This window comes from Frankliniella occidentalis, unplaced genomic scaffold (assembly GCF_000697945.3).
Source record: "Frankliniella occidentalis isolate FOCC.00 unplaced genomic scaffold, Focc_3.1 Scaffold107, whole genome shotgun sequence".
Classification (NCBI taxonomy): domain Eukaryota; kingdom Metazoa; phylum Arthropoda; class Insecta; order Thysanoptera; family Thripidae; genus Frankliniella; species Frankliniella occidentalis.
In genome coordinates this window covers 252,386-267,635 of record NW_026267236.1, presented here as the reverse complement: position 1 = coordinate 267,635, position 15,250 = coordinate 252,386, and the positions used below count along the sequence as shown (strand labels likewise).

Sequence of the window (15,250 nt, the reverse complement as noted above, 5' to 3'; positions counted from 1 at the left end):
AATATATATTGCTTTTAGTCTGTTTGTATGGCCCTTATCACTGTTTGAGTTTACTGACAGTGGCATTGTTAGAGACACTAACAAAAAATTATTACGTAAATCAAAATGTCAAGAACCTTTCAATGTTTGCCTCTTTTAGGTTCAAGTTACAATAGCAAACTGATTCTGAATTTGTAGCGTTTTTCCACACTAACCCATCACAATTTATTTTATGTTTTGCTGTCAGCTGTCAGTAACCCTATCACTACTTGACTTCATGACAGTATTGCTTTGTTTTCTGTTGTTTAATATAGCCTAAATAGTTCAATTCTAAGTTCTCATTTGACATTGTTTGTATATGTGGTTTCTTCAAAATATATCAGAAATCTGAAGAATTTTTCCGCCATGAAACATGCAGTGAGTTCACTACAAATGGAATGGACGTCTTTTTTTTAAATTATTTTTTCTCCCTCATTTCCAGTGTTCTGCTGCACCTGATGTCAGGGTGAGACATAACGAAATGGGGTCAGGCAATGTGTGCTGTCCAGTATGCAGGCAGTTCTTACCCAAGGCTAAGTCTCTTCATGAGCACCTCAACACTCACCCTAAACTACAAGTTATTGAGGCATTAATACAGTTAAAAGATGCTTGCAAAGATTTTGAACCCTCTAGCTCTGTACAACAAAAAGATTACTCGCCCCTGGAAAGTCCAGAAGGGGATGATGAGCGGGTCGAAAATGCTGTTGATATAACTACTCATTCATGCACTCCTCCTGCTCCTCCACATGATTCTGATGAGGAAGGTATTCATGAGACTCGGAATAATACAGAAGGTGCTATAGATCTACATGTTGACTCAGAAAATGAGGAAAAATTGCCCCCTACGTCTGTAAAGTATGCGCTGCAACAATGCGCACCATCCTCTTCAACAAGCAACCTTTCCCCGTATCCTCAGTTTTTGACTGGTTCATCCCCAGTGGCACAATTCATTCATGTTCCAGTAGTTACAAGTGCCGTCCCTAATTCTGCCCCCCCTCCCTCAACTCAGGTATTGTTCTCTCTTGCATTAAGTTTAACACTTTGTTTTGTATTCTTTGACTAGAATCATAAATTATTCCTTTTTTTTCTTTTTTCAGCAGGCACCAGTGGTACTATACAGTCCATTTGTGTGTCCACCCAGCACTTCTGTTGCTTCATCATCATATTCCAGCCCTTTGAATCTTGCTCAGCACTTGCAATTTCTTGTGGGCAACAGTGTGGTGAGGTCACCCTTTAGTATTATTCAAGCCCATCCCTCTACTGAACCTTCCCAAACTGGGCATGTAGCATTAAAATCTGAAGTTTCATCAAGAAATAATTCGCTCACCGTATCGAGCAACATCAATCCAAAGCCAGCAAGCACTGCTGCAGAGAGCCTTTCAGAAGATTGGGTTGCTCCAGGTGACAGTTCAACATCATTAGTGTGCTCTGAATCGCCAGTAACTGATTCAGAGGAAAACAGCCTTCATGAAAACCTTAGGGAAGACGAGGAAAAAGTGTCAGATCAATTAGAAAGTGCACCAGAAACAGCCTCATATGTTTCAGAAGTTTTAAAAGCTCAGGTATCAACTGTAAAACACTGCAATGAGCCCCATGTTCTGATGTCAGACCTTCCAGAGTCAGAGACACTTTCAACAGGACCTGAATTTACTTCATCTCTCGAACATCGGACACCTCAAGAACAAGATTTGCTCACTCCACCAAAGAAGCGGATATGTTTTTCTTTAGGCTCACCCAGTAGGCATTCACCTACTGATCAATTTCAAGAAGTTTCCCCTAGTAGAATTGCCCAGGGGTCACCTCGAGCATTGTCTAACTGGAATAATCTAGGATCTCCAGGGGCCCATTCAACCAGCAGTGTTGAAGGTGTCCTGAGAGTTCGGTCAGATCTCAATGTTTCTCTTGGCCATTCAGTTTCCATTCCTTGTGAGGAAAAAGATGAAAATTGGTAAATAATTCCTAATATTGTCTTCTGTGTACACACTTAAATTGGTGGAAATGTTTCATGTTATAATTTTGATTTTATATTTTTTTTTAATCTAACTCTAGGGCACAAACAAATCTTAAGAAGGAAGCACACCAAAGTAATGCTGCTGTTAAAGACTTGTCTGCTGCATGTGACATTGATCACATGCCAAATGACCTCAGGTAAGTTCTCATCTAAATTTGGTTAAAAATCCAGTTCAGATAATTCCTTTTTTTTCTTTCTTTTGCTTTTGCTTTTTAATGTTTTTATCACAGTACTACCATAATCAAATGTCATATTTTGTCTTTAGATCTAATGCTGAGAAAAACATAACATTTGGAAATGTAATCCTGACATGTTTAAAGAAATCATCTGGAAATAATACCAACAATATTCAGGGTAAAAATGAATTTGAATTCATTATACCAGATGTAGTTACAGAGTCATACAGTGACTTCCAGGATGATAGATCACTAAGTAGGGCAGGGAGCCCCCCATGCGGTTAGTAGGCTGCACTTGTAACTTTGTCGCATTTTTTGTATGCAGAGATTTTGTGCATTAATGGTTTCATTCAATTTCTAATCTAATAGATTCGGCACCCCCATCACCATATCAAAAATCACTTGATTCACCTTCCACCCCTCTGAATATTCAAACCGATGAGACAATGCCCCCAAGAGGGGAACTCTCTGAACAAGAGAGTATTGGGGGAAACAGTAGTTCCATGTGGTCTGTACCGGTATGTAAAGTTTGAATCTATGTCATATAGTAAACTACATATTTCTGTGAATTAATAAGTCAAAAACTGTATGTTTCAATGTTGTCTTTTGTCATCTTATTTCAAGGCATATCACATTACTCGACAACTCCCATCTCCAGTTGTTTCATATGACTTGACAGCAAGAGAAAGCTGGGCAGGTTCTGATGTTTCTGATAGCGAGGGCAATGCGAATGTTGGTGATAACCATCCGGCCAGCTTCAATGCTGCACCCTCCTTTACTAACACACTGCAACCTTTCATCCCCAAAACCTCTTCAAGCAGCAACTTCGTTGGTGAATGTAAGCATCATTCCTGTATTATTCATTGTAGACGAAGTATTTTATCTATCGAGTACTTGAATGCCGTTCTGTTGTAATCTTATCCATATATTTTGTTCCAGCCCCATTTTCATCTCACATTCAGCCACAAATTTATGGTGAGGGCCACAGTACAGGGAAGAAGCCTATCACTGTGGAGTTTGGTGTGTCTAGTAAAGGTTCTAACAGCAAACAATCACAAAGTAAAGACACTAAAGAGAAAAAAGCCCCTTCCAAACCACGTGTCTACAGATGCAAGGAATGCTCTTCAGTGTTCAATACTCTTAAATTACGTCGTTTGCATCCTTGTGAACAGATGAAGAGCACACCTCTTCCTGCTGTGCATATGACATCAGAAATTAAAGGGCTGACTGAAGAGACTAATGCTCCAAGCTCCTCCTCCAAGGAGGGAGACAATTGTGTATCCAAACCTAAGAAAAGAAATCCTCGGAAACCAAAGTCAACTATCAAAAAAGAAGTTATTGTTGAAGATGAAACATCAGATCAAACTGGTTTTGCTAATCAGTATCGAATAAGTAAAACTGAACCTGTTGATGCTTCTGAATCTCAAACAAATCCTCAGGTTGTACCTGAAATTTCCTCCGAGCCTTGCCAGAGTACAGCATTTGAGTCAACTGAAGTTGCTTATGTGGAAGTGCCCTTAGTTAAGAGCGAGGCCGTGTCAGCCGCGTTAGGGTCATTTGGCTGTCAGAAATGTGACCAGGTAGGTGTTAAGGTTAAATTATATAATTTGTCAGCCAATAATTGGTTTTGCTTTTCAGCTTTTCAGTTAATTTAATTGTTTCAGGATTTCAAAACTGCTAAACAATTATCCCAACATATGTCTAGCAAACACAAAGATCAGAAGTATCAGTGCACAACTTGTGGTGAAACATTTGACAAGGAGCGTAATTATTATGATCACCTAATGGTTCACCCAGCTGAATGCCAGCTCTGCGGTAAAACTTTTGTGAGGTACAGTAAATTATGTCTAGTTTCTCCCCGTTCATCGTCCACTTATGGTATCTTTCACTGTGTACTTTTCTAAAAGTTTTTATTTTACTTTTTAGACGTAAATATTTGGCTCTTCACATGAGGTGGCACATGGATGAAAAACCCCACAAGTGTGTTTCATGTAATAAATCATTTGTTACAAAACAGAAACTAGATGAACATATGAATACACATACTGGAAATGCCCCTATCAAATGTGTTGACTGTGATATGACTTTCAAACGATATTCAAATATGATTCAACATCGAAACCGGCATCATTTAAATCTGAAACCTAAAACTAAAGATTATATTTGTCACTGTGGGGAGGTAATGTATTTCTGTAGTAGTGTAATTTCTATTTTACTGAGCTCTACAGCTTTTCTCTCTAAATAAGCTAATACAGGCCAGACATGAGCCACAATGAGCCACCTCAGGCAAGGGGAATTTGTGAAGGCATTTCTGTCCTTACCTCATTCTTTCTTGTCTGTGACGGATTGTGAGCCGAGCCTGTGCCATTTGATTTATAGAGAAAAAGGAAGGGGCTCTGCTAAACAACTAACACATGTTACTCTCTCGTCTAAATTGCAGGTTCTTCATTCAAAGAAAAAATTGGAATGGCACAAAGAGATTCACGAAATGAAGCCGAAATCTTGTCACTATTGTGCTGAGAAATTTGTCCATACGGCAAGTTTGACTCGCCATGTCCGAAGAGCACATGATAGTCGTTATGTTCCTAGCAAAAAAAGAGAAGGAGAAAACATTGAATGCCCTATCTGTCACCTGGTGTTTTTGAAAACTTCCCTTGCAGGCCACATCAAGGTATCTATGGTTATACTTAACCATGACATTCAGTTTTATGTAGAACAAAGAATAAAAGCCTAATCTTTTCCTGTACTTTTTAAATCAATTTCAGATTCATGGTGGTGAACGTCCGTTTCCTTGTCACATTTGTGGAAAGGATTTCACCACTAAATGGAACCTACAGACTCATCGATGGACCCATGCTAGCCGTTCTGCAAGGCAGCATAAGTGCACACTTTGCAAAGCCTCATTTTGCAGAAGACCTGACTATCTCACTCATATGAATTCTCATCGCAATGTAAGACCTTTCACTTGCAACCACTGTGGTTGTCAGTTTGTACGTAAGTATAACTGCTTGCGTCATATGAGGCAACACGAAGAAGGCAAAAATTACACCTGTACCATATGTAACAAAACGTTTCATCGTAATTATTACCTTAAGGACCATATGCGCATACACAATGGAACTCGTCCATTTACTTGTCATATTTGTGGCAAAGCTAGTACTTCTAAATCAAATCACAATAAACATGTCCGAATACACCATGCCCGAGAACCTCACAATACAGAAATCTAAGTGATTTGTGATTAAGTTTGAGCTGTTGAGATTGGTATTTGTAGCCTTCGGCAACATTTTATGTTTGATGCTCTCCAGATTGTGGTCTGCATATTTGGTGAAAAACTGCTAAGGTACCATTTCTTCCAGGTTTTTGAATGTTTCTAAACAAGCCTAGACCTTTTATTCACTCTATCTCAACTTGGAAACTCTCAAAGAAGTACTAGCTACCCCTATTTCTTCTGAACCAGAATCTTGTACTAAATATAGTACAACTTTATACTTCTTATTTTAAAGTGTACTGTATATAGTACAAGATGTCATTCAATAATTTTAATCACTCAGTCTATGCCGTATAGAACTGTGTTAGATAATTGTACTAATTTAGTGTATTAAATATACTAGTGGGCCTATGTAATAATGCCATGGAATATTCCATGTAGCACAGCTACTACAGTAACTGTGTACTTCTTCAAGCTCAGAAAAGTTGTAACTTCAGCAAATGTAACAGATTTTGTGCATTTACAGCAAAGCAACTTGCAAAAGTTTCCCCTTGAATACAAAATTTGAGCCAAACTGTTATGCACTGTGTTTCTTAAAAAAAAAAAAAAATATCCATAAAACGTAAGTAAAAAAACAAGCAAGGTTTGGACTTCATCAAAGTAAAATATGTGGTTGCCATGTTGCCACAGTGTATACTTTTTCGAGCCTTCACAACATGGAAACAATTGTTACCTATGCTTCCCTCTTTTTTTCTTCATTAATTTCCCGTCCCTATTAAATTGAAGGTTATTATATTGATGCAGAATGTGTCACTCTGTATGCTGTGATTTAAGTTTTTATTATTTGTATTGGAACATAATATGAATTGTTTTACTATATTGTAATGTGATTGTTGAATTCTACCACATATTATTGTTCAAATTAGTGTGTTCATTCAGTTTTTATTCATGGTATGTGTATGCTGTTGTGTGTGTTTGTTTCCTTTTTAAATTTTTGCTTGACATGGAAAGTTATTCATTTGAATCTAGATTATCAAGTGTAAACATTTCTGTAATTATGAGTATCCTACTTATGGGCTTCATTAACTACTGTAACAGTAATTAAACACTATGAATGCCTTTATTTTCTAAATGAATGAGCCAGTATCTCTGCTGTGCATTTTGGTTTTATTTTATTCCATAGAACTGTGTTACACTCATTACACATAGTAGTAGTATTGTAGGTTTTGGTCTCTAGCAACATTTTAACTCTAAAGAAAGTCTTTTAAATCTTGCTGGGTCTGCATTACTATTTCAACAAACAATTGTTGGTGTTGTGATTGTGTGTGTGCTGTGTGTGTAGAGCATTATACCTAACTCTGATTTCCCTAAATTACTGTGTTCTTTTATGTTATTGGTTGAAAAGTTTAATTTATTATATTTGTTATATTTACTGATGTTAGTTTAATAATTCCATAGGTATCAGTGTCTATTCTTACTCTTGTCAAGAGTCAGTACAAAATTGTTTTCTTTTTCTTTTTTTCTTTTTTTAAATTGTATGACCCATGGATTGTTTCCTTTCTTCTGTGTGTGTACAAAGTGTGGTTTAAAATTCATTGAAAGACTGCTAGTTTTTAAATGAATTTGTTGGCTTTTTGTTTTGAGTGTGGGCAAGAAAAAGCACCATACATCCTAACAGAGCACGGCTCTTCTCTTGCCATATATGTGAATGGCTTTTGAAAGATTGTGACTCCAAACAAATTTAATTAATTTTCTGAGGCAAAGGTGCTTGCTGTATTCATTTTTACAGTATCATTGAGATCTCTTAAGTGTAAATCTGACTCCAAAGCCAAATGATTTTGTTTTGTTTCACACTTAATGCCTTGCCTTGATAGGCATAGTAAGAACCTCAAGAACATCTCTCTTGTTTTACATCTGTCTGATGATTGTGTCATGACATGACCTGTCCCATCAATTTTTAAAACATTTGGACTATGTTCCTTAGAATGTGAACTTAAAATTAATTTTAAGTAGTTAATTCATTTTACTATTATTAAGAATTCTTTTAAAATAATTGTATTGTATCTCCTTGTCAAAAAAATAAATGTTCTAAATACAGATAAAGTTGCTGCAGTCAAAAAATCATTCACACTTAAAAAAAATTCATAAGACCTTACCAGCAATCTTCCCCCAAAATTACTTGTAATCCACAAGGTATTTTGTAACATTGAAGCTGAGTGTCCTGAGAAAATAGAATTCGATATCACAAATTAAATTCATCTTCATTCTACCTATTGGCTCATGAAAACATGAAATATCGACATACTTGGCAATTATGATGATAAAATCGAATCCTACTGCACACTTGTACTTAGGGGCTTCTAAAGGATCACTTCCGGCTTTTTGAAGTAACTGCAGTTCAACCAGGCTGGTTATCTGTAAGATTAAAAATGGCTTGAGTTGCTGCACTAGCATAACACAAATCCTAAAAATGCCCCAAGAGTAGTTGCTACAGACCTGTGTTAGCAAGTTGACTGATATGTGGGGTTTTTCCTCAATGATTGAATAAAATATGGCAAGAAGCCTTTCCAAATCAAATTGTCGAGGCCCCATGACTAGTGAACTTATCTTAGTTTGAGCATTCTTTTTCAGAACTTTCTTTTTGTTTCTACCACTTAGCTTTACAAAAAGCTTTTTATCTTCCTTTGGAGAATTGTATGAGGCTAAAAATGCAGCAATAATAAGGTATTTGGCATAATACGGGAGCTCAAAGCTCAATGCATATTTGGCTGAGGATGAAAGTGTGCTGTGCTTGTCCATAGATGTCCCACTATCAACTTCTGTGGCAATCTTTTTCCTGACAATAATAATAATTCCATAGATAAAGAAACGTTTACATATTCACAGCAAAGCATAAGCAAAGTAACCATGCATACCCTGTCTCAAATCTCATGTAAATCATTTGAAGTGAAGCTTTAAGATGGGGAGAGATGTGCTTCCATAATTTACCGGAGTCATTAATATCAATTTCTCCCCTTTCAATGGGTTCACAGTACTTGGAAAAATTTTCAGCTGCCTGGAGATAGCAAGGGTAAGTATGATTTTCAATTTAATTCAGACGAGGTTACAATAATTCACCCACCTTGTACCGAAGCTCAGTTATGTCCCTGCAAGATCGCAGAAAAACAGCTACAAAGAGTTGGAGATAATTTGAATGAAAGTCGGCTGGATAATCCTTGGGCTTATCCAATGACAGAATTTTTAGAATATCATCTAGAGGAAGACAATTTGGAAAGGTTTAGGATACTTGATCAGAAAATAAATTGTCAAGATTAATTCTACCTACTTTGAGAGTACTGAGGAAAATATATTTGAATAGGTGGAGGAAGGCCACCAGACGGAGCAAACTTGTCCCACAAAACATCACTGAGAAGAATAACACAAACTTTCTTCAGACAGCTTAGCTCTTGTAGTCTCATTAAGGCTGGTAATAGATTTGGGTTCATATCTCGTAACCTATCGCTTCCTTCCAAAACCTAGAAGGTAACAATAGGCAAGTTTTCTTGATTTGACAAGTCAAAATAAACAAAATATGGTGGTACAAAATAAATGCAAACTTACCACAGCAATTACACTTTCATGAAGGTCATGGTTATCAGCAATAATTTTTAACTGTAAGATGAATTCCATAATATTTTCACATCTTGCACTGGGAGGTACAGTTTCTCCTGGATAATAACAAGTGGTTTATTTTCTACAAAGTTCAGAACAGGTTGCAATTGTGAAAAATCTATACGTACCCACAATTTGTGACAAAATAGATTCAAAAAGTAAACGAGGCATGTACCCTTCAACACAATTTACAGAAGCGTAACGAATATTTAAGGAATCTAAAACTTTCATAAGTGTATATGATTTTCCACTAGACTTGTGACCAGTCAAAAATATAGATTGTGGGACACTTTCTCCAGGCTGTCAAGAATAGAGAACAAATATTCATGAAAACAAGTGAACCACAACTACCCAGATGATATGAAATTTTAAGAAGAGACTATGCATGCACAGCAGTAATAAATTGACAACACTAAAAATGGATTTCTTACGTGGCCCAAGAGTGAAACCAGCTGCATAACTTCTTGATGCCGACATAGTACATCAGGTATATCAGGAGATGACACCATTCTGATATTTCACGAAACTCCACTTGTTGAAATAATTTAATATTCTTGATTGAAAGTATTGAAATATATTGATGCAAAAGTTGTAACAATAATAACTACTAAATTTAAGTGACAGATGGGGAGGTTAGGAATTCGTCCTGCTCGGCACTCGGCCGACAATGAAATTCAATTAGAATTCAAGCAATATGGGAAAAACAAATTAAGGTTAATCTCAAGATATTAGTTCTGAATGATTTTTCCTAGAACAGCAGACTTTGACATAACTGAGACGGGGAAGAACAATAGCAGTGTAGGAAGTTAAGGGTTCAAACTTAACACCCACCCGCCTTGAACCTGTTCCCGCTCATTTTAAAGAGTATATTCATCATATACCATGCATGACATGACCACATGTGACCACTCCATGAAGACAAGGTGTTTTCTTGGAATGAATATTTCTGTTCAAGTATTCTAGAAATTTCTTACGTGAACATTCTTTTTACAAACCAGAATACACAAAACTCCGTCTTCGGAAAATTCATTGAAATCTGCTAAAATGAAAGAATTCCATGGTCAATGTATGATCGTGGTGGGTATGTTATGAATAGACCCTAACCGGAAACAGAGTTTTCGTGCTGTGGTGCTTTCGCCATGACCGGAAGCACTACTTCTCAAAACTAAAGAACATGGCTTCTTCTGATGAGAAATGACTTGACTTCAAAATATAGGCCAATGGATAATCCAGTTCAGGTAAGATGGACGCGTATGTGACGCTCGGATTGTAAAACACACTTGTAGTGCTTTGCCGTGCCGTTCCGCTCTAGCAGAGCTTTAAATGTCGTGTCCTGAGCCCACTTCATTATCCGGCCAATTCCCATTCCTCCCTGAGCTCCATTTCGCTAGCAAACATGCCGCACGTGGGTTCTGTGTTAGCAATTTGCCGCACAATGTAGCGAGATGGTTCTTGATACCAGGGGATAACTACTACTGTTTATTTACGAACTCCTTGTTGACCTTTCGTGATGCCTTCTGGCATTGAGTTGGTTAACCTTAACACCCCTTTCCCCCCCCTCTTGCGGCATAGGTTATGCCGAGTTCGGCGGGCGCCGATATGAGTCTGCTTTATGCAGCCTTGTTCATTTATTAACATCTTTGGTTTGTCGCGTTCTGTTGGAAATATCCCTCCTCACAACTCCACCCATGGTATGCACCGAAGTGATGTCCTGTAGCACATAAGGTTTAGCAACTCATGTAGGCCTATTTCTGTGTCTCGGCCATTGTTTAATGTCAGTATTAGTTTCGGTCGTTTCTCATCCTAGTGGAATTAATGAATTCCAATCATTTCAGCCAAATTTCTTACTCTTAGAGAGCCAGGCAACAATTTTTAATCATGTTTATGGTTTGGAGTCTTGACAGGCTGTGCTCTACTGCACAGTACCTTATTATGCTCAATTTGACTTTCCTTGGCTTCTGCTGTAGTATATTTTTGTTGCTAAAATTCTAATTGTTATTATTCAGGAGTATGAATTCCTGGATCTGTCTGATCTGGGTGAGGATGACTTAAGTCTCCTGCGCTCTGTGCTCGGGACCAACCCCGAGCAGCAGGGCCTCACCTTACCGTGGTATGAAGAAACAGTGCTAGAATCGGCTGATCCACCACTTGAAGAACTAAACCCAGAAGACAACAATGGACCCTGCAATTGGCTGGCCTCTCCAGATCCTTCAGCTGCGCACATTCAGTTTGGTAAGTTGTTTTCATGACCATTTTCTGAGTAACATGTTTACAAGAACATTGGAATTGCCAGGAAATGTTCAAAGTCTAAATGGTCAATCACTAATGAATGCGATATTCATAATATCATTGACTGACCTGATGGGTACTGTCACTGTGTTACATGTTACACATCATGCTTGTAGACTACAGGAACTTTGAGAGACTTCTCTTTTCAATTCTGATAGCTTTGATGTTATGTACCTACTTCTTTTATTGGACTTTACATTGCTCTTGCCTCACCACATTTGAATCACTTCTCAATTCTGAGTTTTAATTGTTTTGAATTACAATGGGTTTATGCAGCTGTGGCCACCCTCCCTCCCCCTCATGCTTTCCTACCCCCTCCATTCTTCAGCGGCGGGTCTCCCACATGTCAATGGTTACAACCAGTACCCGCAGGTAAATGCGTGTCGTGTGCTCTTGCTGTGCTGCTGGTTTTGCTCATGCATTTCACTTAGTTTATATCCAAAAATTATACAATTTACCAAATTGTACTCTGATGCTTCATTTTGACTGGTTTGGTTTTAAATTAACTTTTTAACTCTCACATGTGTTTTGCTAGTACACGCTCAGGGAATTCCCTTACCTGCTGTTGGCAAATATCTAGTAGATAATTGCAATAAAATGTTAACACTTATCACAAAGTTGTAATTTTCTCCTATTTTTGGTATTCAAATTTCATTGGATTTTGCTTCCATTGTAGGTGCTTTCAATTTTATTAATCATCTCACCTTAGTAGTTAATGAGCTCATACAATTGAGAATCTTCTTTTATTATTATTCTTATTATTATAATCATTATAAAAGCAAATAGTTTTCCCTGTGCTCCCAAAAATTTTGTTCTGTAGAGGCTTCTCTGTAGCAAGCAACTGCAGGGAGTATTCTACCCATTCTACCTTAGCCTCTTCAAATTGTCTTCAGTACCTGCACTCCATGATGTACATGAACCTGTGGACTTTCCTTTGTTGCTTTAAGAGGGTGGTCAGCATCAGTTTCATTCTGGGTTCCCCCCTGATAATTAATTCCAGATGCATAATTTCTTCACAGCTAAGATAGTAACGCAGCTGTGAAGTCAAATTGCAATTGGTGCAATGCTAGAACTTTTCACCTTTGCATTGTTTTTTTATGCCATGTTCTCTTCTACATTGCCCTGGACATTTTTTTGTTTATTGATTTTTCAAAATGTACCCTTTGAGCCTGAACTCCTTTGTACATTTTCCCACAAGTTTTCCTCCTCCTCTTCCTCTTGAATTGTTTTTTAAACAAATGCATGGGTGCTGTTTAATTTTTTGCATGATTGAATTTTGAATTTCTCTTCTCTATGGTTGATTAAGGTTAATGTCTAAATTTATAATATTTAAAGCTATACTGGGTTTTATTACATTGTCTTTGAGAATCAAAGTAGTATCTGCTACATGTTACTGTTCTTGACATCTGTACTCCTGCTACATGAAAGCTGGTTCCTTATCTAATCTTTGATATTCATTTACAAGTAAACATATTTGAATCAAACTTCCGAGTTTTATACTTTTTTAAATTGCTATCTTTAGTGTGGGCCACTCTAGAAAATTATTCTGGCTCTAACATAGTTGCTGGCTGAATCACATTTTAATTAAAAAAACAAATGTTACTCATTTTTTAATTATGCACTGTTTATTTTACTCTTGCTTCCTCATCAGTGTTTTGTGACCTCAAATTTTTTATCATGTAATAAGCTGTTAAACATATTGCAGGTGACCCAATCAATGGGGCTCATTTGGATCTTGCATCCGACCTAGACGGAGCCAGTGGTGATGAGTTAAGTCAGACGACACTCCAGGATGTCGGGCAGGTCGTTACTGTCACCTGCGCTCCCTCTATGCTTCAATCATCTGGCATGGATGGAGGGGTGGCCACGACCGCTGCACCGCCCATCACCGCACACGCTGAGATGCTGCACGGCCCTCCTGCCCAGGGCTTGGGGCAGGGTTACCCGCCTCAGCCCGAGGAGCCGCATGCCATATACTCAGCCGTGCCTTACGTCCCGAGCCCGATGTACCAGCACGCGATGCCGCAGTACACCCACGCACCGTACCAGATGATTGACACTTCGGTAAGTTGCTCAAAGAAAAGAAAACCAAGGTGGTGCGGCTAAAGTCTTGTTACTGATTTGTCCTGTTCGCCTGTGCAGCAACAGCGGGATCAGTCCCGCGGCCGGCAGCGCAAGTCCATGAGGGATAAGAACAACATGATGCACGGCCACAACCAGGACATGATGGCGCGAGGACACGGCGGCCACGTCGCTCACTACGAGTACCCGTACCAGTATCAATATCAGTACCAGTACCCGCCGCAGATGCAACCTGTCCACCCCTCCACCGGCTCGCCTATCTACATGTACCACCCGGTGTACGAGTTCCACCCGAGCATGGGGGTGCCGCCCGGTCCCCCGGGGCCCAAGGTGTCCTACCCTCAGGCGCCGCCCGTGTCTGTCCCCGCCCCCGCTCCAGTAGTGCTGCCCCCTCCGCCCATCATTCCCGTACCTCCCGTACCGGTCCCTACCCACCCGCCCCCTGAACACATCCCGGTGCGTATCCAGGCTCCTCCGGTCGTGCCCGCTCCGGCCCCAGCTCCTGCTCTGGCCCCAGTACCAGCTCCAGTGCCGGCCCCAGCTCCGGCGCTTGCACCAGCTCCTGCACCAGCTCCGTCCCTTGCACCAGCTCCTGCATTAGCCCCTGCCCCGGAGGCGAAGAGCCCTACTCACGCTCCCCGTCCTTCAGTTCCAACCACAACGCTGGGCGCAACCTCAAGCGGACCTCCAGCTGGGGCCGTGTTGTCAACCAAGAGATCCGTTGAAGTGAAGAAACCGGAGCCTCCTGCCCCAGTTGTAGAAGATAAAGTGAGCCAGCCTGCAAATCCCGTTCCAGTTCAAGCGCCTCCGCGCCAGCAAGTCGAGCCAAGCCCGGCACCCATCGTTTCTGCACCGTCTGTCACCACACCCATCCCTGCGCCAGTTACTACCCCTACACCACCAGCTCCAACGCCAGCTCTAACCCCTGCCGTGGCCCCAGTTTCATCCCCGGTGTCGGTCCCTTCTCAAGTTCCTGCTATTAATCCGACCACAACCCCATCGCCCGCTGTCTCTCTGCCACCCAAGTCTCCAACCCCCGAGCCACCTGCAGCAACTCCTGTGCCAGTGCAAACCTCTGTAGGCAATGCCACTTCCAAGGTGGAAGAAAATCCTACCCCATCGCAGAACACCAGCTCACCGGTAAGCACTGAAAGCAATTTTGGTATAAATTTTTGATTTGTTAATAAATAATTAAATTATTTTGAAGCTAAATGTATATTCTTTTGTTTCAGTGGGGCAGCAAAGCTTCATTTGCGTCCCTCTTCAATAGCAACAAACAGTCTTCCATCGCTGGTACAGGGTATACCACCTCAAATTCATCTGTGTCCAATTCCTACAGTACTACCAGGAGGCAAGTATTTTCTTACTATTTTAAATCATCCTTAGTCAGTAGACTTCAATATGTAAATGCACAATCAAAAGCCAGCAGGCTGTTTCATTGACAGATCTGCATGATGGTTGGTGCCAAAGTAATTGTCTGTTAAAGCTACTAACAATTCGACTCATGAAATGTTAGAAGTCAAAACTCTCAAACATAATTACTAATTCCTTCATTTGACAATGTTTAGGCTAGCTGGTTTATTAGAATTGTACCTGTGTAGTAACAGAAATTTCAATTACAGTATTTTATCATTTTTAATTTTAATGTCACTTGTTTGCTGTTTAGAAAGGCTTGGTTCAGCTTTTTGTCAGCTCTTGAACATCTAGTCATACTTTACAGTGTGGGTTGGGCACAATCAAAAGCCAGCAGTCAGATTACTTTTATCGTGTCTGCATGATGATTGTTGCTAAATTAAATGTTTGTCAAAGCTA

General features: G+C 39.5%; 3 protein-coding genes across 6 annotated transcripts in view; 2 read left to right on the top strand and 1 right to left on the bottom strand.

Annotated features, from left to right (window-relative positions):
- LOC113203144 (uncharacterized) overlaps nucleotides 1–7,519 on the top strand; it is a 15,759-nt gene extending 8,240 nt beyond the window's left edge. The window contains exons 2-12 of one of the 2 annotated variants that reach the window (XM_026417667.2): nucleotides 461–1,027; nucleotides 1,119–1,966; nucleotides 2,068–2,166; nucleotides 2,295–2,485; nucleotides 2,575–2,723; nucleotides 2,830–3,043; nucleotides 3,145–3,785; nucleotides 3,870–4,036; nucleotides 4,132–4,384; nucleotides 4,646–4,876; nucleotides 4,971–7,519. In XM_026417667.2, the coding sequence (XP_026273452.1) occupies nucleotides 500–1,027; nucleotides 1,119–1,966; nucleotides 2,068–2,166; nucleotides 2,295–2,485; nucleotides 2,575–2,723; nucleotides 2,830–3,043; nucleotides 3,145–3,785; nucleotides 3,870–4,036; nucleotides 4,132–4,384; nucleotides 4,646–4,876; nucleotides 4,971–5,435 (3,786 nt within the window). In that variant the 5' untranslated portion in view covers nucleotides 461–499 and the 3' untranslated portion in view covers nucleotides 5,436–7,519. Of the gene's footprint in view, nucleotides 1–460; nucleotides 1,028–1,115; nucleotides 1,967–2,067; nucleotides 2,167–2,294; nucleotides 2,486–2,574; nucleotides 2,724–2,829; nucleotides 3,044–3,144; nucleotides 3,786–3,869; nucleotides 4,037–4,131; nucleotides 4,385–4,645; nucleotides 4,877–4,970 lie in introns of both variants that reach the window. The other variant, XM_026417666.2, reaches the window with a different exon arrangement.
- On the bottom strand, nucleotides 6,567–9,928 carry LOC113203145 (origin recognition complex subunit 5). The gene is made up of 9 exons (XM_026417668.2): nucleotides 9,499–9,928; nucleotides 9,196–9,367; nucleotides 9,017–9,123; nucleotides 8,742–8,931; nucleotides 8,538–8,668; nucleotides 8,332–8,471; nucleotides 7,913–8,252; nucleotides 7,722–7,831; nucleotides 6,567–7,637 (listed from the first exon to the last, which is right to left on the bottom strand). The coding sequence occupies exons 1-9, from the start codon at nucleotides 9,574–9,576 to the stop codon at nucleotides 7,592–7,594; spliced, it is 1,314 nt and encodes a 437-aa protein (XP_026273453.1). The 5' UTR covers nucleotides 9,577–9,928; the 3' UTR covers nucleotides 6,567–7,591.
- A 249-nt stretch (nucleotides 9,929–10,177) lies between these two features.
- LOC113203149 (ubiquitin carboxyl-terminal hydrolase 10) overlaps nucleotides 10,178–15,250 on the top strand; it is a 24,357-nt gene continuing 19,284 nt past the window's right edge. The window contains exons 1-6 of one of the 3 annotated variants that reach the window (XM_026417675.2): nucleotides 10,178–10,305; nucleotides 11,074–11,299; nucleotides 11,633–11,728; nucleotides 13,062–13,420; nucleotides 13,499–14,578; nucleotides 14,671–14,789. In XM_026417675.2, coding sequence (XP_026273460.1) covers nucleotides 10,255–10,305; nucleotides 11,074–11,299; nucleotides 11,633–11,728; nucleotides 13,062–13,420; nucleotides 13,499–14,578; nucleotides 14,671–14,789 — 1,931 coding nt within the window. In that variant the 5' untranslated portion in view covers nucleotides 10,178–10,254. Of the gene's footprint in view, nucleotides 10,306–10,365; nucleotides 10,759–11,073; nucleotides 11,300–11,632; nucleotides 11,729–13,061; nucleotides 13,421–13,498; nucleotides 14,579–14,670; nucleotides 14,790–15,250 lie in introns of those variants that run through there. The other 2 variants (XM_026417676.2, XM_026417678.2) reach the window with 2 other exon arrangements.

Coding starts and splice junctions, on each gene's coding strand:
- LOC113203145 (XM_026417668.2), bottom strand. CDS start 9,576: ATGGTGTCATCTCCTGATATACCTGATGTACTATGTCGGCATCAAGAA. Junction 9,124..9,195: donor TATTTTGTCACAAATTGTGG/GTACGTATAGAT, acceptor GTTATTATCCAG/GAGAAACTGTACCTCCCAGT. Junction 7,638..7,721: donor TTTATCATCATAATTGCCAA/GTATGTCGATAT, acceptor CTATTTTCTCAG/GACACTCAGCTTCAATGTTA.